Source organism: Camponotus vicinus, unplaced genomic scaffold (genome assembly GCF_025532165.1).
Source record: "Camponotus vicinus isolate PSW18456_S1 unplaced genomic scaffold, iyCamVici1.0 SCAF_13, whole genome shotgun sequence".
Taxonomy (NCBI): Eukaryota; Metazoa; Arthropoda; class Insecta; order Hymenoptera; family Formicidae; genus Camponotus; species Camponotus vicinus.
The window spans coordinates 7445247-7466464 of record NW_028141949.1 but is presented as its reverse complement, the minus strand read 5'-3'; the positions used below and the strand labels follow the sequence as shown (position 1 = coordinate 7466464).

The following is a 21218-nucleotide window of genomic DNA, read 5'->3' as shown; positions in this document are numbered from 1 at the left end:
AAAGTATTAAGGTAAGATAGTCGAAAAATGAATATTTTACAAGATATTTTACGGTTTATGTAAAATTAAGAAATTATTTCAAGCCTCATAACTCAAAAAGTACTTAACGAAAAGGTACTTAATTATAGTGTTTTAGAAAGCTCTCGAGATAAGCTACAAGAATGTGCAAAAATATATAGGATGTTCGATTAAAAAAAATTGAAGTGACCTTCACGTGACCTTCAAATGACTCTTCAAGGTCAAACCAATGGTACCATCTTATGGCCCCCTCGAAACCATACAACTTTTGTCTGAAACATTTTTATTTGTTGGGCTTAGTTTTTGAGATATTTTACTGTCCAAGTTAAAATGGGACACCCTGTATATTTGAATTTGAACAGGAATATCAAGAACTGTTATCAAAAATAATAATTTTCAACGCGTTTTAGTACTTTAGAGGAGAGTGTGTTGGATAATTGTAAAAAATTGTTTTAAAAATAGTAAACGGTCGGAATTTTACGTAAAAATGTCTCAAAATGACAGAACTTTTAGAAACTTTTAGAACTTTTAGAACTTTTAGAACTGTCGAGAACTATCGTTCGAGAACTGCGGAAAATCATCGGCATGTCATATTTTCATTAAGTGTCGAGGACATTAAAAATTGACGAAAAATTATTAATTTTTGGAATATCGATCTGAAATTTCATACATAGGCTGAACTTGAGCAGAACTATCGGGAACTCTTGCTAAAAATAAAGATATTCAATGCGGTTAGATACTTTATAGGTAAGGATGTCGTTCTAGATTCGCCAAGTTAGCACGACGTTTTTTCGATTTCGTTTTTTTAATATAAGAAATACGGAACTCTTTTTAATTTTTATCAGGAACTGTAAAATTATGAAAAGTGCTACCAGAACTCTTAGTACTTTTTGAAATTCGTAGATTGTCGTGCCAATTTCACAGATACTAAAAGAAAAGAAAACGAGGTTCATAAATAATAATTAATCATAAAAAGAATAAAAAAGGGCCATTGGAGTCTGGACGCAATCAATGTTGCGTAATAATTAATAAAAATATCGAAATAATATGCATAAATCCGCATATTCTATTCTTCTTTCTATTTATAAATATAAATAAATAAAGAATTACTTTCTTTTCAGTTATTTAATTACGGTTATGATTATGGTCGGCTTTCAAATTGAAATTTTATTGCAAGGAATTGCATACAACCACCGAGCGCACGCATAATCGACTTGTCCTTGAATGATACTTAATGAATTTGAACGTTCTATGACAAGCGATATCTCTCGCAATAATCGATACTGTTGTGGTAGACATTGAAAAAAAATTTTCGCATGTAATTCATAAATTAATCGCAAAATAGATAGATGAATAATTTCGAAGTACAGTGTCTTTTGTTGTAAGAATGTACTTATGATAAGTTGTTATCTTATAACCGTGGTTAGTTCTTCCTTTGAGAAATTTTCCTAGAAGCTCATTTGGACAAAAGTAAAAGAAGAGGAATAAAATGATGTTTTTTAAATCAATTATTTTGATTTTTTATATCAGATAAAATTTTGAATTTCGGAAAAATCGAATTTCATCGAATATACCTCGCGGCACAAACGATACGCTCGCCAGGTTCTTTAACAAAAATCCGATTCTAATCACCGCTTTTCGAGATCTTGCATGTACTCAGTCGGTCCGCGACATCGGAATGAACATTTAAATAAACTGTTTTATTACTAAAATTACATCTCCGATTATTTCGTCTTCTCCTTCGTTATCAGCTAACAAAAAATATCTTAATGTAGACGTGTTAGTCGAAGACGCGGCTACAATTAAATATTTTTAACTTTAAATAATTAAAGATAAAATAAAGTTTATTGAAAAGTTTGAAATACTTTATACTTGACTTTATATATCATAAATATAAGAACTATTGAATAATTTTATGGATGACTTAGTTTTAAAAGATTTTACTTCTTAGATTCTTTTTTATTTATTAAACATGATTATAGAGCAGTTTATAATTATTTCCTTTTCAATATAAAAACTAATACTAACAAAATATTAACGCAATATTGTTTAATTTGAAAGATTATGAACATAAGAACTTGAAAAATATTATTCAACTCGAGATGTAAATAAACTCGCAAATATTTTAGGTATGTTTGAAAATTTTAAAACTGATAATTTATTTAATAATAATTAATAATTTATATTTTTGAATTTAAATATGTTATTTAAATATCTAAAAAATAATTGTTTATAATTTTATTAAAAATTATGATTTTTCCCTTTCTCTTTCTTTTTTACTTTCTCCTAAAAATTATTTTAAATATAATTCTCAAAATTTCGTTTTTTCCATCGATATAAAGTATGGACTGCGCTATCCGTAATTAAACAATGTACTTAAACAGTGTACTAAACATGATTAGGAAAATATTGAAAAAGATAGATTGTGAAGACGTCATTTCTCTTTCTTTCTAAGCCTCGAATAGAAAGTGACAGAGATTGGCTGTCCTATCTTTCTTTTTTGACGATTTTTTTGACCACTTTAAAAAAACTTAAACTATTTAAAACTTTTAAATGCGATTTCTCGAAAAATATTCATTTAAATAAAAAAAGAGAGAGTTGTACAGAGCATTAAAAGATCTTTAAAATGATATATGACTTAACCCCTATTGCCATTTAAGATTTTTGAAGAGGTAGCTACCCCGAAAGGAATAAAAATAAAAAATACGTTAGAAACACGTTAAATATACATGTGCTCTGTAATTATTTTAATATATAAACAATTATTTTTTTAGTAAAAATCAAGAAAATTTAATAACGAAAAACACTTTATACGAATATACATCAAAATTAAAAAGCTTTCATGATTTGTTTCGGTTTTGTTAAGGATATGATTGGGATTGAATGAAATAAAAACAATAAATAAGAATAAGTATTTTGCATAGTGCTAAGGTTTATTCTAAAATCATCGGGGTTCTTGAGTGTGCAAAGTAATCTAATAAGACGTGTCAGAGTGCCAAGTGAAATCTAAATCATTTTTATCTATCTTATAATGGTAGGCTTCAATATCCATATCTATCCAGAGACCTACGAAATAGATACAAAATTAATTAACAAATTAAATTAATATAAATCTGTTGTAATTTATTTTTAATAAGCATATTTTCTTAAATGTTAAACTTATTTATTAATTATATATCGTTCACATATATTTATATACTCTGTATTCTATGTATACATACATATATACATGTACGCATGTGTAAATATATGTATAATATGTATACATTGTGATTATACTTGATTTTATACTATATATATTGTGATGTGTATATATATTTCCTCTCATGATTTATATATAAAATACCAAATGTTACATGATATAAACTGCCAAATATTTCATACGATTCATATTACAATTACTATTATTGAAGTAAAAATGTAATAAGAAGCTACATATCAACTATATAATTTTATTGTTATTAATTATTTTGTTGATAATATTATTTATATTATTTAATTATTAAATAATTATTGAAGTAAAACCGCATAATTTTCTTAAATACAAAATATATACATATAACAAATAAACTGTTAAGCGCGACTTATAAAATTCATAAACTTCATAATCCACTAACGAATCGCACTACAGTTTAAGGAATGTTTACCTGCCAAAGAGCGTAATATATTTACCTGTTGAAGAGCGTAAACTATTCATTGTACGATGATCCTTACGATTCTCATGATCATTATCCGGTGCCCATTCCTCCTTTTCCACCCATTTGTGCTCCTATATTAAATCGTGGGTGAATATTTACTTTAACTTACCTAACGATTTTGATCTTGACATATGTTGTCACTACTCTGAATGACTCTTAAGAAGTTTTAATCATCGATCGTTATTTATTAAAAAGTTATAAACAAAAAAGTTTCACGAATTTCACATAATTTTCGAACATGTATGTACATTTCACAAAATGAATCTCTACCTAATTCATTCGTTTATGTGTAGTACGTAAAACGCGTGAGTAGAAGAGAGGCTCTGTCCCTTTCTCTCCACCCCTTCGAAAAAAAGTTTTCGTTTTGTACAATTTGAAAGTACGATGTAAAAGATTTGAATTATATAAAATAACCCAAACCAAAAATTTTAATTGTAAATCAGAAATAATAAGGTTATATCTTAGGTTATAAGGTTTAAGTTAGGTTATATCTTCTGAAAGTGGAGCCCCTCGTAAGGGGGGCCGGAACTCATTTTATCTACACATGTTTTTTGCAAGAAGCGAAATTTACTCTATAATCTTGACTCTTGCTAAGAATGAACTTCGTTTTGGAAAATACATGCGTGGACACAATAGGTTCTCTTTTCCCTACGGGGGAGGTCTACTTCCAGAAGATATAATGTAACCCAAATTTAATTTTGATTTTAAATAAAAAGTAGCTTTGGGTTAGATTAGTCTTTTTTGGGATGGGGATGGAGAGAAAGGAATGAAGCCACTTCACTTACTACACATGAATGAATGAATCAGGTAGAAATTATGAACGTATATGATCAAAAATTACGTGAAATTCATGAAACTTTTTTTGTGTATAATTTTTTAATAAACAACGAGCGAAAATTTTTTGGAGGTCACTCAGGATAGTGGCTTTGATAACATGTGTCAAGATCAAAGTCATTGCTGGTGGGTAAGTTAAAGTAAATATTTACCAAATCCTACTCCAAAACCTGCTTCCCCTCCTGCTTCCCCTCCTGCTCCCCCGTCTGCTCCCCCTCCTACTTTCCCTCCTATTTCCCCCATAAATCCTGAGTAAGTATTTATTTTAACTTACCTAATGGCTTTGATCTTGACATATATTGTCAAGATCACTATCCTGAGTAGCCCACAGAAAATTTAATCCTTGTTTATTACAAAGTTATAATAAATAGAAAGATTTCATGAATTTCACGTAATTTTCGAACATTATGTACATTTCACAAAATGAAACTCTACCTGATTCATTCGTTTATGTGTAGTAAGTGAAACGCGTCAGTAGAGGAAGGGTCCGTCCCTTGCTCTTCACCCCTTCGAAAAAAAGTTCCGTTGTGTTGTACTATTTGAAATCACGATGCAAAAATTTGAATTACATAAAGTAACCTAAAACAAATTTTAATTATATATCGGAAACAGATTTAGGTTACATCTTCTGGAAGTGGAGCCCGCCCCTAAGAGAGGTCGGAACCCATTGTATCTACGCATGTTCTTTGCAAGACGAAGTAAAGTTTACTCTACATATAATCTTGATTCTTGCTGCAAATGAACTTTGCTTTGTTTTGGAAAATACGTGAACACAGTAGGTCCCTTTCTACGGGGGAGGTCACCTTCCGGAAAATATACTCTAACCCAAACCTAATTTCGATTTTAAATAAAAAATAGCTTTGTGTTAGATTAGTCTTTTTCGAGTTGGGGATGCAGAGAGAGGGGCAAAGCCCACGTATTTCATTTATTACACATGAATGAATGAATCAGGTAGAAATTCATTTTATGAACGTATATGATCAAAAATTACGTGAAATTCATGAAACTTTTTTGTTTATAATTTTTTAATAAACAACGAGCGAAAACTTTGGAGGTCACTCAAGGTAGTGGCTTTGACAACATATGTCAAGATTAAAGTCATTGCTGGTAGGTTGAAGTAAATATTTACCAAATCCTCCTCCGGCGGTCGCACCAAATCCTGGGTAAATATTTATTTTAACTTATCTAATGACTTTGATCTTGACATATATTGTCACTTCCCTGAGTGATCCCCAAAAATTTTTAACCGTTATTTTTTTTTTAAAGTTATAATCAAAGTGTTTCACGTAATTTTCGGACATTTTGTACATTTCACAAAATAAATCTCTACCTGATTCATTCATTTATGTGTAGTAAGTGAAATGCGTGAGTAGAGGAAGGGTTCCCTTTCTCTTTATCCCTTCGAAAAAAAGTTTCCATTTTGTACAATTTGAAAGCACGGTACAAAAAATTTTAATTATATGTATAAAGTAACTCAAACCAGAAATAGGTTTAAGTTATATTTTACGGAAGTGGAACCCTCTGTAAGGAGGGCTTGAACCTATTGTATTCACGTTTTTGGTAAATGTTTACTTTACGTCACATAGCTCGAAAAATTTTTATTTTCACATATGTTGTAGAGGATACATTCCTAAGTAATACACCGTTTGAATTTTGTGGCGCTCTCTCTTCGTTCCTGAGATATGCAATTTTGAAATTTTATACTTACTTGTATCATCTTTTCGTTACTTTCTAAATATGTTTATATTTCCTGAGGTCATCTTTCTGAATAACTTTCAGAAGGTTTTAGCCGCTTATTGTTATTTATTAAATAGTTATTAACAAAAAAAGTTTCAAGAATACAATATAATTTTACCACATCATGTATGTTTAAGAAGAAATATAGGCACATATACACAAACACACACGCGGGGGGTGCAAGGGGGGGCCAAAGGCCCCCCCTCCCGCAACCACCCCGCCGGTAGGGGACGCATTGCGAAGAGTTCAATCACAATGGATATATGTGTAAGTTGTAAAGCGAGGTCCACCTTGACTACTGGCGGGGTGGTTGCGGGAGGGGGGCCAAAGGCCCCCCTTGCACCCCCCCCGTGTGTGTGTGTGTGTGTGTACACATACATTTCTGATATTTCTATAGCTTAGCGACATGGAAGTCACAACGAGCAAACGTAAACAAAAAAATATAAACACACAAGGAAAATATAATATGAAACCGTGTTGAGCAAATGTAAACAAAAAATGTAAACACATAAATAGGATATAACGAAAAGATGACATGAAAGTATGAAACTTCAAAATTGCATATCTCAGGAACGAAGAGAGAGCGCCACAAAATTCAAACGGTGTATTACTTAGGAATGTATCCTCTACAACATATGTGAAAATAAAAATTTTTCGAGCTGTGTGACGTAAAGTAAACATTTACCACGTTTTTTACAAGACGAAATTAAGTTCACTCTACATTTAATCTTTTTTTTTTTTTTAATGGGGGTATGTAGGGAGAGGGGCGAAGCCCACACGGTTCACTTACTACACATGAATGAATGAATCAGGTAGAAATTTATTTTATGAAACGTATATGTCCGAAAATTACGTGAAATTCGTAAAACTTTTTTTATTTATAATTTTTTTAAAAATAACGAGCGAAAACTTTTTGAGGATCACTCAGAATAGTGGCTTTGACAACATATGTCAAGATCAAAGTCATTGCTAGTAGGTAAGTTAAAGTTAAAGATTTACCAAATCCTCCTCCCATTCCTGCTCCCGCTTCTCCTCCTGGTGGACCTTGTGCTGATCGTCGCACTAATTTCGCACCACCATTCATAAAGTTATCGGCATTATGTAATCCTGTCATTGGTTTGTCCAGTGCCTTTAAATAAATATTATTTGATAATAAATATAAATCCAATAAAAATATGAAAGAAATTATTACATTGTTTTTTATGCTTCAAATTTTGTCGAATAGAAAAAAATTTTATTGAAATAAAGCATAACATTATAAATACATATATGTATAAGCCATTTAGACATGTAATATACTTACATCTCGAGAGTGTAGCAGCGACTCGGCGAACTAAAAAAGCAATTAAATTTTTTTAATTTACAGATATAACGTCTTAGAATTTAATTGATATTAAAATATAAACAATATTATTCTTTAAAACTAAAATACTAATATCTTTGAATAATCGGTACTATTTAACGTGTGATGGAATTGCATGCGTCAAGCGATTCAAATGTTTCAAAAAATTATTTGAAAATAAATAAAAATATTTTGAGAAGTATATTATTTACATTTATTTTTTCAATAATATAAGTCATAAAAATTTATTCTTATATCTATACTTTTTCCTTCATATTATTATTATTATTATATTTAAAAAATTCTAACTTTTTATATTTAATTTATCATATTTATATCGACACGAAATATCAACACAATCGGCATAATTCATACGTTACTTTGTCTTGAGATTACAAATGAATTATTTTTGTGAAATTTCTTACCACCAGCGTCACGCAAAGTAAAGTAATGAAGAATAGTTTAATCATCGTGCTTAACTTGATGCACTATGCACACTAGTCAGCAGAAATTTTTCTTCTTCGCTTTTATATAGGTGTCATAATTTGCGACGTGTTTATGTGTCCAAATGCGGAAAAAAACAACAAGACCATCGTCGACAGGAAGTAACGCGATTTCGATCGTAATCGCGCTTTTTGCGTAATTTGCGACAGGATTTGACGCATCAAATTCGTCAAATATGCAGCGGTGTAATTACAATGTCTCGTCTCTGTGACGATCTGCACGCTATTTTTTGCGATCGCTAGATCTTATCTTATCTCGCAATTCGAAACTATATGCGACGCGCATTCGTCGTTTTTATTGTCTATCGGAAATATATTTACGATATTACCCTTTTGAAATATTCGCTTATTATTATGCTACGTTTAACTAATTTCAATAAATATCTAAATATGATCATGAAAATTTTAAAACAATTTTTTTAATTATTTTGACGACCTTGTCAGTCGTAGATTGCAATTTTTATTTCTTATTTTTCCGACTTTGATGATATCTCGTGTTTTAATTGTCATTACGAAGGTCTATTATAACCAGTTTTGTGACACAACGAGAATTTCAAAGTCTTGTAAAGAACATTAATTAGTTCTACAACAAGCAATATAAATGATGAAAAATGTAATCAACAAATGAGTGATTAAAACTAACGACTGATACTTAACATGGTTAAATATATTAATACATAACATCGTTCTTATTCTATTAGAATATAAATTATTTTAAAAATAATATATTAAGATCTTAACAACAAGAATTTATTGATAATTTATTATAAATTAATCTGCATACAAGACATTTGAAAAAAAAAAGCGGTTTTCTCGCGACGTGCTAGCTTGATTTACGCATATCCAGATTTATACGACAGATTTATACGATTCATAAATCGAAAATCGATGCTCTGTGTCATAATTTCCGAGTACATAATTAATTTATTCGCGGAGATCGTAAAAAGAGACAGACGACACCTGTACTTTCACGACAGTAACGCTACCGTTAATCAGCTGGAACGAACATTTGCATTTGCATTTTACGGGCGATTATGTCGCGAAAGAAAGTCCGAATTGACGGCAGCGAATAAAGCACGCATTTAATGGAATCTAGTCCGCTGAAAATCATGACGAAAAAACAAACCAATTATCGTGAGCAACTATTCATATCGTCGTTAGTATCTAGTAATCTGCGTTTTGCGGCGCGATAGATGGTCAGGATCGTCTTCTTCACGACGTTATCGCACATGCACGGATCGTTCTCTCCGAGGTATTTATTGCCTCTTTCTCTCCCTTTCTCTCTAACGTCGATAGACGCTCGCTTCTAGTTTTCATCTTCAGTCATCGTCGAAGAATGCGAATAGAGGCAAAATTGCTCGCACAAAATTAAACGAAAGCACGAATGTAAATTTTTGCACGAGTCTAAAAGAATGAAAATAATTTGTACTTATTGTTAAATATTTCTCTAATATTTGTGTTAATTATTACGTACGCCATCCAAACGAATTTTGATGAAACAATGAATTAATTTAATTTTTGCAATCTTGCTCGTGACTTAAGAAATTGACATTTTGCGCTTTTATGACAATGATAGCTCATCATTCAGTCTATTAAGTAGTTTCTGACAAAATACGTATCGATCCAATGATTTCATCACGACTGTCGAGCAATCGAATTAAATTAATCTTATAGTAAAAAAAAAGTTTTGATTTTCCTTCTCATAAAAAAATAATGATAAATAAATTAGCGCAATTTTTCAATAGTGTCCTTCGAGAATTACGTTAATCTAATCAAAGCTTTGCTCGCAAAGCTTACGATTAGAGGGGCTAGAGAGAATTTTATTCGCGAGGAAGAAAAGGATATTAAAGCGGGGATTTATTACGTCGACGGTAGAAATGCATTAAATTATATCCAAGCACTCACATTTCGCATTAATACGGCGGTAATATTTTATACGGATGTAATTACTCGTAACTGTCTTGGCTCTTGGATATTTTCCTAGACACACGTGACCGAAAACAGCAATTAAAAAAGCGTGGACCTACGCATCGCGCGTGCATCGCGGTGGCCACTAATGACGTCGTTCCGCATTTACAGTTATAGCAGAGTAGTGCAAATGAAAAAGAAGAGAATGGAAAGTAATTTATTAATGTACTACGGCGCGTGCGAGCCATATATACGATCCGGCTAATTAATACATTTTCACGTCTTTTCTAATGATACTTTACGCGTCTCGGGATTAATTTCCTGTCTATCTGTGTCTCGTAATTAATTTTGCAAAAGAATACTCGTCCATGAGAAACTCTAATATCAATTTTTATAATTATTAAATATATTATAAGTATGTTTAACTTTTATAAATAATATATATAGTATTTTTTAATAATTTATTTTTATTTTGACCGTATTTATATTTATTAATTATTTCAGTTTAATATCATTTGAATAAATTAAAAAAAGAACTAGTTTTCCAGTTAAAATTTATATAATTATTAAATATATTATAAATATGTGTCTAACTTTTATAAATAATATATGTAGTATTTTTTAACAATTTATTTTTATTTTTTGACAGAATTATTTATATTTATTAATTATTTCAGTTTAATATCATTTGAATAAATTTAAAAAAAACTAAAGTTTTCCAATTAAAATTTCATTATTTAACAATTTTTTCACAACGAGCCATAATAACATATAATGAAGGGGACGAAAGCCCGAGTAATTTTCTTATTGTTAGCAACAAAAGAGGAAGGGAGAAAGAGAGTGCACGATACTGTCGGCCAGCATCGATGTCTCCGAGGCTACTCTCTCTCTCGCGCGGCGATGATCTTCCCGGTGACTTTAGTCGCTCTGGACCGAGAGCGCGAAGCTGCGCGAGGGCTCGCGAGAGGCGAGGGGGCGGGGGACGGCACGATGGTACCCTCGTGCTCGGTTTTTCAAGCATGCCTCGGAAGGGCAGGGGGCCTGATTGCGCGGGATTCCCGCTTTGAAGTGGCACCGCCGATGTTCTCGGGCCGTCTCGACTCGTTACCGCTACGGGATGAGGCGCACTCTTTCTTCTCTCCCTCTCTCTCTTTCTCTCTCTTTGCCTTCCACCTTCTCTGCGACTCCTGATTGTACGTGAATTCGATCAAATTCTAGATTATAGTTTTCTGGTCGTGCGATACACGCATCTCAAAGCTCGCAAGTTGATCTTTACAAATTGATTGACTTGTAGTAAAAGCTTATCAATATCAATCAACTTTAATTCTTTCTAGAGACAATCAAAATTTCTTAAATTTTATAAAGATCATACATATAATATAGAAATATATATCCTTCTATACTCATCGATTTTTTTTAAATTATATTCCAGAATTAGAAGTTTGAAATAATATCGCATTTTTTACAAAGTATGTAATGCAACATATATAGCTAATTATAAGTATGAAAAAAACCAAATTCTCTCTTAATTAGCGCTGTACATTTTAATTTCTCGTTCCATCGTCATAATCAGGAATAAAAAAAAATCAAGTGGTCTAATCTCTGATCCTATGGTATGCCTGGAATATTTTAACACGAAGCAGAATACAAGTCTTGACACTTTTTACCATTCTTCGAATAAGAGACAATTAAATGTTGAAGCTCGCGCTATAAATTCGATTTTTGCCAAATTTTCAAATTATATGAAAAATGGTTCTTAAGAAATATAACTATTAGAGCTTGTAGCATATCGGAAAGAAAGGAAAACACTGATTATTGTATAAAAAAACTCTTTCGAAAATATTAAATATATATATTGAAATATAATATATTAAAAATATAATAAAAATATAATATAAAATATATTAAAATATAATTTATTATCTTGAAAAAATCTATATTATCTCAAAAAATTTATTATTATAATTAAATAGATTAAGATAATAATTATTATAATTATTTATTATAATAATTACCTTAATCTATATTATCTTAAAAAATTTTTCAAAATAAACATTATAACTATTAATAACAGATCTCTCTAAATTTAACTTACTCTGATATAAACGATAGTGAAACGATAGTAATTTCAATTAGCGTAAAATAGAATGTCGTAGAAATTGTACACATGAAGAAAATATATCAAGAATAATATTTTATAAGACTAAAAATATATATACACATAAAAAAACGAATGCGAGTGTTTCTTGTTCGCCTTTTCTCAAGTACTTTTTCACATCACGCTCGTAGAAGAGATGCGAAGGTATATCATCTCGCGCACGTGCGCTTGCTTATTTAAACTTGTACAGGTACGCACCCATACAGACTCATGTCGTATCGTGGAATCCGCGAGTGGCACTGTCGAGGAACGACGCAAGAAGATAACGCGCCCTCCGAACATTTCGGATTCCAGTCGCACCGAAGAATGAACCCCCTCCCCCCTCCACTTCTTTCACTCCATCGTTTCCCTTTATCTCCCTCTTTCTCGCGATCTTTGGATTTCTTGACTCGTCGAATAATTATGTTCCCGGTCCTTATTCCACGACTTCGATTCCCTCCATAAGAGATCGATCTCACCACTTCTTCCCTCGCGAATCCTTCTTTTCTCGTGGAAGAATTTTTACCCCGCGTTCCTTCTGGAACCTATTGGACGGCGCCTCTGTTCCAATTATTAAAAAAAATTCGAGATCCTCGAGGAATCTGAACTTTTCGCAATCCAAGAAGATTGGATACTCGACTTTTTCGATAACAAAATTCCCCGACGATTAAAGTTCCAAGTTATATTTACCACCCTTTTATATTTTTAAACAGGGCAAACATATGCATGCAAGAGGAGAATGACAGTTAATCTGTCAGTGAGAACTTGGCTCCGCGATTAAGCGCGATTGCGATGGGGCACGGGTTTCCAGATTCTCTGGAGAATGTTGCGTGGACCGGATCGGTGCAAGAGCGAGCAATTACATCGAACAATTACAGGTTGGCACGTCCTCGCGGTCCGTCGTCGCGGCTTCTTCTGCACCCTGAGATTCCGATGGCGAAGAATGCCTTACTAGGGCAGCTCCTTTCACGGTACGAAAGATAGAAACGGAGAAGGAAAAGAGAGAAGGAAAGAAGAGGCGAGAATCTCTCGAATTAAATCCGAATACACTTAGAAATCGTAATTTGTTCCCATAAACTGCGAGAAAAAAAGCGAAAAGAAATCAATAATTATTCTGGATTGAACGAATATCAATTTAAGGGAGATTAATAAGAATATCAATTTAAGGGAGATTAATAAGAATATCAATTTAAGGGAGATCAACAGGAGATTTTGCTGATTTCATTAGATACAAAAAATACTAAGAAGCGTATTAATGTAAGAATATTTAAAGGCATTTTTTAAAAACCCTTTAAATCTCTCTTAAGATATTCCTGACACTTTTTTTAAAATTATTAAAAATATATAAGACTCGAAATATATACTTTTTTTAAAGTTTTGAATTATGATATAATTAATTAAGTTTTGTAATGAGTAAATAAATTTCGAACCTTGAATTTATATAAAGTTTTTAAATATCTTTTCCTTACGAGATTTATTTATAAATTATTAATAATAATAATTAATAATTAATATTTATTAATAATAATAATTAATAATTATTATTAATAATAATTATTTATTAATAATAATAAATTAATAATAATAATTAATAATAATAAATTATTAATAAAGAGATGCAATAATTATTTTACGAGATCCGTCGAATTTTAAACAAATTAATCGCTCAAGCGCGCGTTTGAATTAATTAAAAGAGAGAAAAAAATAAAATGGCTTTCGGGAGAGTTATCATCGAACACTTTCCCGCGACGCAATAGCAATATTTCTTAGGAATTTCTTGGTAAGATTGTAAACGTCTAGCACGACCACGCCTTTACTGCCACGAATAATAACACTGCTCAAGGTTAACGATTATCACAGCGGATGCCTGCTTTTAAAGATTTATCTCTTACGCGATCGGTCAAGCCGATTATCACCCCAGATAATCCCGCGCTATTTTCTTTCACCGGAGTTGCTCTATCCATACTAATTAATCCACCGAGAGCTGCTGCAGACTAAAAGCATTCAAGTCTCGGAGCCTGGTTACCATTTCTGCAATTATATGTTAGTAAATTTAAATATGGAGGAAACTGTAACGCGTTGATCATTGAATGTAGATGATCGCGGTAACGGAATTTCTGAAGCTTGAAGTAATTAAATCAGACTCTCGAAGTCGGAAATCGAGAAAGAGACTATAACATACAGATATTAGAGGGAGAAGCTTAATTAGAACGTAGTAATTAGAAACATTAGTATTGGTTATCGCTATCACAGGGAGATGGTTTTACGATATCATTCAAGTACGAATGTAATTTTCTTCATATGTAATATTCCTCGTACGCGATGGAAATAATTGCCGGGAGACGGGGTTCGCGGACCGCGAAAATCGCGGAATCTCGTAAATGCTTTACGACGTTACCGCACACATAAAGACACGCACGTTTCATGGTATCGACGTATGTGTCGATATTCGCATAAAGGCGATTTTTCTAGCGGCGCTTTACGACACCGTGCAATCCTCCCCGCGAGATCATCACTCGCCGAGATAGCGAGAGAACCTTCTCTTTCCTTGAGCCTCGAGCCCGCCAAAAAAAAAGTTCCGCTCACGAGCACGTATCTAATACCTATCTACATCCCATCCAATTATCCGTAATTAGTTTCCGCGATTATTCACGCTTCCTGTTATCCCGTTAATCCATCGCTGAAGTGCCGCCACTGTCCGTCGATCAGCCGTTCATCCATCCGACCGATCGATCGATCGATCGATCGATCGATCGATCGATCCACGTGGACTGATATCGTGAGAATGGCACCAACCTTGAAGTACTGGAGCGACCTTGATGATCATAGCGTCTAAAATCACGTTTACATGGGATAAATGCGTGGCTCTTCGATGATTTCAAAATAAATCTCATTCGATTTTTTCATTATTACCAGATATTATACATATGAAAAAAGAAATATATATGAGAAACTTTTGTTTAAGAATTATTTAGTCTTCTATTAAAATAAAAATGTGACTTTTTTTAGATTTTCTGAGATTGAGTGATAAGTGCTTAATTTGTTGCTTTGCCTCTGGTTAAACTTTCTATTAGTTTTAACATTTTCTTGTAATTCAAATTATCACCGTATTATTTATAAGCACTCATAAAATGCCGCTATTAACAGTAGAGATTAAAATGATGAATCATTCGCAGGGAGGTCAATTTGACTTCGAGTTGCTACCAAGTTTGACGACGCTAGGAGTTTTACAATAACACACTGTTCGACGTAGAGCAATTAATTCCATGTCTTTTATTACACTGGCTGTTCGCAAATTAATTTCACACTCGATGTGAAACCACTTGACACAGTTACGTGAAGTCATATTCGTTAAGATTGATCAACTCATCGCAATGTAATCGATTTTTTTCTTTTTACGATACCATCTTTATGATATAGAAGTGAAAAGAATCTCTTGTTAAATCTGATGATTTTGAATATCTCGATTTTACACAAATTTCGCGTTAAAAAATTACTTTTTTTTTCAGATGAACGACAAACCTCATTTCAGCGTTAATCTCCTCGTCGTTTCTCAAAGATACAGATATTTATTTTAATTTATTAATTATTTTTATTTTATACAGATATTTATTTTAATTTATTAATTATTTTTATTTTACAGATATTTATTTTAATTTATTAATTATTTTCATTTTACAGATATTTATTTTAATTTATTAAATATTTTTATTTTACAGATATTTATTTTAATTTATTAATTATTTTCATTTTACAGATATTTATTTTAATTTATTAACCATTTTTATTTTACAGATATTTATTTTAATTTATTAACTATTTTTATTTTACAGATATTTATTTTAATTTATTAATTATTTTTATTTTACAGATACTTTTTTTAATTTATTAATTATTTTCATTTTACAGGTATTTATTTTAATTTATTAACTATTTTCATTTTACAGATATTTATTTTAATTTATTAATTATTTTACAGATATTTATTTTAACTTATTAATTATTTTTATTTTACAGATTTTTTAATTTAATTTATTAATTATGTCGAAGGGGGACTTAATTTTTTTAAATACAATTTTTCCGCGAGAGAAATATCGCTTGATAGTATCAAGCGGACTGTATCAATGACTTATCGATTTATCACCGTGTCCACGTGGATCTGAGAAGCTGAAGTCGGGTCGGGTTCGGTTAGGTCGCGGCCCGGGGGTCGCGGGGGTCACGCGTCTCGCCGGTGCGATGATTGGCGGAATGTTGCGCGCCGTTTTACGAGGCTTCGGGGACGACGAGAGAGAGCAGGTGAAAAAAGAGGAAAACGAGCGTCGTGAGAGGTGGTTGTCGGGGTGTCGGGGAGACGAGACCGAGGCCTCGAGACGAGAACCGAACGTGGGAGGCGAGGGGACAAGAGGGGGAGGGAGCGCGCGCGCGCGCCGCTGCAGTTATAATTTGATGCAACGCGGCTATAAAGGGGATTACGCGCATAGATGGCTATAATTTTCGTGGAAAATAGCGTGGGACCTCTCTTTCCATTCCTCGCGCGAACGTCCTTATCCTTCCTCGCCTCTTCTCGCGTCTCTTTCGCGACGGCTCCTTCCCACCCCCTTCTTCGGCCTCGTACCTCGTTCTCCCCTCTTCTTGCTTATCTCGGATCTGCGATGGTTCGTTAACTCGAGAGAGATTCCGTTGTATCAATACCCTCGGTAATAGTTCTACATGGAATACACGTCGCGAGATTATATAATATATATGTATTTGATTTTACAGAATTCTGTAAAATACACTATTTGTCAAACGAATAGAGTATCCGATGTATCTCGAAAAGATTGTTTGTCTTATCAAATGATACTAAAAGTTCTTGGAAAAATTTATAATTTTTATAAGATATCTGTAGGGGAGACCGAGGACAAAAGTAATATTTTTTGTATTATAAGTCACTAATTAATTATCGTTAGAGATATAACAAAAAAGATTATATGTTAAAAAACTCTATTTATTGTTCTATTATTATACCTATTTTCAATCTCAAATGATAAATATTTAAAGAGTTATTATAGCTTTTCGCAAATACGTTGATTATTACTTTTGTCCTGGGGGCCTGGGACGAAAGTAACATAGTCTGGGGATAAAAGTACCAGTTCTTATTTTCGGGAAAATAAAATAAATATGCCTTTTTTCAATTTAAGGCAACTTTTATTATAATCTTTTATTAAGCAAGATAACTTTTATTATAAATTTGTATTATATTATATTAAAATAAAAAATAAAATAAATATTTATTTTTATCATCTTTGAAAAACTTGAAAGAAATAATCTTCGTTAAGCAAAATAATTATAAGTAATATCATAAAATAATTATACTTAATATCACACCAATTTGATACTTTTTTAAGTCTAAATAATAATTTAATTCTAAATAATAGTGTGAAAATTGTATGATAATTACTTATACAAAAGAGATTGGTATCTATTCCGAATCACAATTATGGCATACGTAATAAGAATCGCCTTTGGTACAGTTATTATGGGACCAGCCCTTATACTTTAAGCATTGAAACATGTTACTTTCGTCCACAGAGTGTCGTGTTACTTTTGTCCCCAAACACATTTTTTAGAATAAAAGCATTATAACCTAAATATGATGCAAGACTTAGCCAAATCAACTATAAAAATTTATGAATACATTTTAGAAGAATACACTGGCAAATAATTACGTCAATATATACATTTTAATTAGGCATAGATACAAAAAAATTAAAACAAGAAATACTTAGATGAATAATGCAAATACACTAATTTCACTCCTGCATGTGCAACCGGCGCGATCGTTCTACAACAATTAGAAAAGGAAGAGAATCGGAGCGTACGCGTTTGACTATAAAGTACAAATTATTCAACATATTGTATAGTTTAGTAGGAGGCTTGTTACTTTCACGACGCTGTTACTTTTGTCCCCGGTCTTCCCTACTTGCAAAAAATTATATTTAATTAATTAAATAATTTAATAATAATTAAATAATTTAATTTTCTTATACATTGTATGTATTTAATTAATATGTATTTAATGAAACTTTATTAATTATTTTTTATTGAATAATTAATAAAGAATAATTACTTATAAATGATTTTTATAATAATGTAAAAATTATAATTCTTATGAAAAGACAAAGAGAGAGATTAAAAAAAATCTATTATAAATATATATTTCTTAATATATATGTTGATTAAAAATCGCAATAAAATTAATATCTAATGGAAACGAGAAATGAAGAGGTGAAATTTTTCGAAATCTCTCCTGGGTCGTCCTGTGATTGTGGATGGGAGAAAAATTCTGATTTATCCACGCGAAAACATCGGGCACGCAACGTCAATTTTGCACGTCCGTCGGTTTGACCGTGGATGATACCCGGGCGCTCGGATAATTCGTTATGATCGCTCGCTATTAAAATCCGTCCCAATTAAGGGCTTCGCGCGAAAGTGGCGAAAGCTGCGGGCAAAGGGTCACAAGGTGGAGCGGGACCGGGTCAGAATCGATCCTGCGATCGGCGCGGCTTATTTTCGGGGTCAAGCCATAAGCGACCTGGAAGCCGCGCGCGAGGCGTGGCGCATAAACAAAGCAGCGCGAGGGGGGAGGGGGGGGTGTTTCGCGAAACCCAACAAATCAAACCGACACCTCGCACCGCCGCCCGGTATAATCAGCTAATTCGCGATAACAACTTAATTCGGGCCTCCGTAGGGCCCCGATCAAACAAAGTGTAAACCACTTAATTTAGCCTTAACGACCGGTGGTGGGTGCATCGCATCGCGGAGGGTGCGAGCGCGCACGGTGCTGTTTGCCGATCGATCGCGGGCCCCCCGATCGATTATCGGTCCCGTCGTTACACGACGGTAATGATCATTGTCCGCACATGTGCGAACCCCGAACCCGAAATTCGTCTCGTACCACCGGCGTCTCGCGAACTTGGACTTGGTGATCTTATGCCGCGCAGAAAAACGTGAATTTTTTTTGTAATTAAAAAAAACTACAATAACATTGAAATAATAAAATGCCAATATTAATGATTCGTTTCTTTTCGTTTAATTATTTTATCACGTTTCTACTTAATTATCTATTTAATTATATTAATTTAATATCATATATTAATTTATATTAATTTAATTATATATTAATTATATATTAATTTAATTATATTAATTTAATTAAATATTATTAAAAAATATTATTAAATATTATATAATTAAATATTATTAAAAAAATATTATTAAATATTTAATTACATTCTATTTAATTATATTAATTTAATTAAGTATTATCTGAAGCGTATAAATAGCGAAAAAAATTTAAGAATTAGATGTAAGGGCTTGCTGCGTGCAACATCGCGGCAACGACACTTCTCAGGAGGCAAAGAAAATACGTAACGTTGTAAAAGGCCACGTTTACTCACCTTCGTCGTGCTTCTTGTGCCTGCTTACGAGAGCTAGCCGCTCGTGATATATGACTCGGCGAACCCGGACGTATTTTCTGCGAGTATTACGAGCGTCAACAGTCTGATGTACTGCAACCCCTCAACGCTATTGCGCATGGAACTTTTTTCCCCGACGAAGAGTAGCTTCCTTCACGAAAACAACATATCTGAGAAGGAAGGTGGGGAACGAAAAATTTTATACGCTTTTCGTACAATACTTTTAATTTACAATTAGTGTATGCGTATAATTTTTAGAAAAGCTCTGAGTATGTATTATTCGCAATTTATTATACGAATAATATTTTATACTTTATTTTTACCCAGCAAACACCAAGTAACATTTATATAATTGTTAGCTGTAATTTCTCACTCGACAATATAACTGTTACATGTTATGTAACTGTTACATAACTGTTATATAACTGTTGTATAACTGTTATATAAATTATGATGTTACAAAACTTTATATAAATTTCGTCGTCGAGCGTCTTTTCGGAGATAAACGTGTAAAAATGAGACGCTAGATTAAGAGACGCTTCTTTTTTTTCTTATTAATACGATTAAATCGAATTCTGACGACGTTAAAAACCGACGAAACAGTGATGAAGCGAGTAAGGCTGCAAGGCTGTTGCCCCGACAATGATTTCGCGGGATTGCCGGGCATTAATTAACACACGGTAGAAATAAAGTGATAACAGTACCTACGTCAGACAATGATTCATGTTTCTAGCATTGCATCCCCGCCCTGCTACCCGCTGGATGAGTTATACGTAGTCGCGCAGGGAAAATGACGAGGGGGGAGAGAAAGAACCGGCCGACGATGTAATTATTAACGACGATCATTAAGGCTTTATTGCGAAAAAAGCAGAGGAGTCGTTCGATAAATTTGCGACAACGTATCGAAATCAGAAAATAAGCGAGAAAGATAGAGAGAGAAAGAGAAGAGATTTAATACAAATTCATATTATTATTTAAATTCTAAATTTGTGACGATTTATCAAAATTAGAAATAAGCGCAGGAAATTTATATAAATTTATCTATATTATTATCTAAATTCTACGTAAAAATATTGACATGATATATTGTTAAAAATAACGAATTTTTCAATGCTCATGTTATGATAATGACCTCGATTTCACTCGATATTCCTCCGAATAAACGAATATCTAGGATGCTCAAAAACCGCGCATTCTATTTAAGTCCTATCGAAGGATTTAGCAGTAATGGAAATCTCGTTAAAGGTGTAAAGGCTGTTCTCTTGTCCCAGTGACTTTTCACTGATTACCTTGGTAATTACCTCTTCGGCCAGCATTATCGCGCGCATCGTAGAAACTATTATTTGAAAATAAGTACAAGATGTACGCACAAAAGACCACACGGCTCTCCCGTTCGCGCCAACAACATTCCATTTGTTAATTTTCCCCCGTATGTAAAATCGATTAAGGGTATGTCCCGCTCGGTGATTTGCGACGAAAGACAGCGTAAGGTCGGCGCACTCAACTGACGGATTAACTATTGCGATAACTCCATAATTTATTTCGACGCAGGTGCGTTGTATCTTGTCCGAAACAAGATATATT

General features: G+C 32.6%; 1 protein-coding gene across 4 annotated transcripts; it reads right to left on the bottom strand.

Moving 5' to 3' along the window:
• Positions 1–2930: 2930 nt before the first annotated feature.
• Positions 2931–8183, bottom strand: LOC145964222 (uncharacterized). 4 transcript variants are annotated; one of them, XM_083086702.1, is made up of 7 exons: positions 8055–8183; positions 7591–7620; positions 7287–7416; positions 5680–5709; positions 4703–4798; positions 3691–3787; positions 2931–3084 (listed from the first exon to the last, which is right to left on the bottom strand). In XM_083086702.1, exons 1-6 carry the CDS (start codon positions 8097–8099, stop codon positions 3747–3749), a joined length of 372 nt encoding a protein of 123 aa, XP_082942828.1. In that variant the 5' UTR covers positions 8100–8183; the 3' UTR covers positions 2931–3084; positions 3691–3746. The 4 variants fall into 4 exon arrangements, with proteins under 4 accessions (XP_082942828.1, XP_082942829.1, XP_082942831.1 ...); XM_083086703.1 differs by having other exon boundaries at positions 4703–4780; XM_083086705.1 differs by lacking the exon at positions 4703–4798.
• Between the last annotated feature and the right edge of the window lie 13035 nt (positions 8184–21218).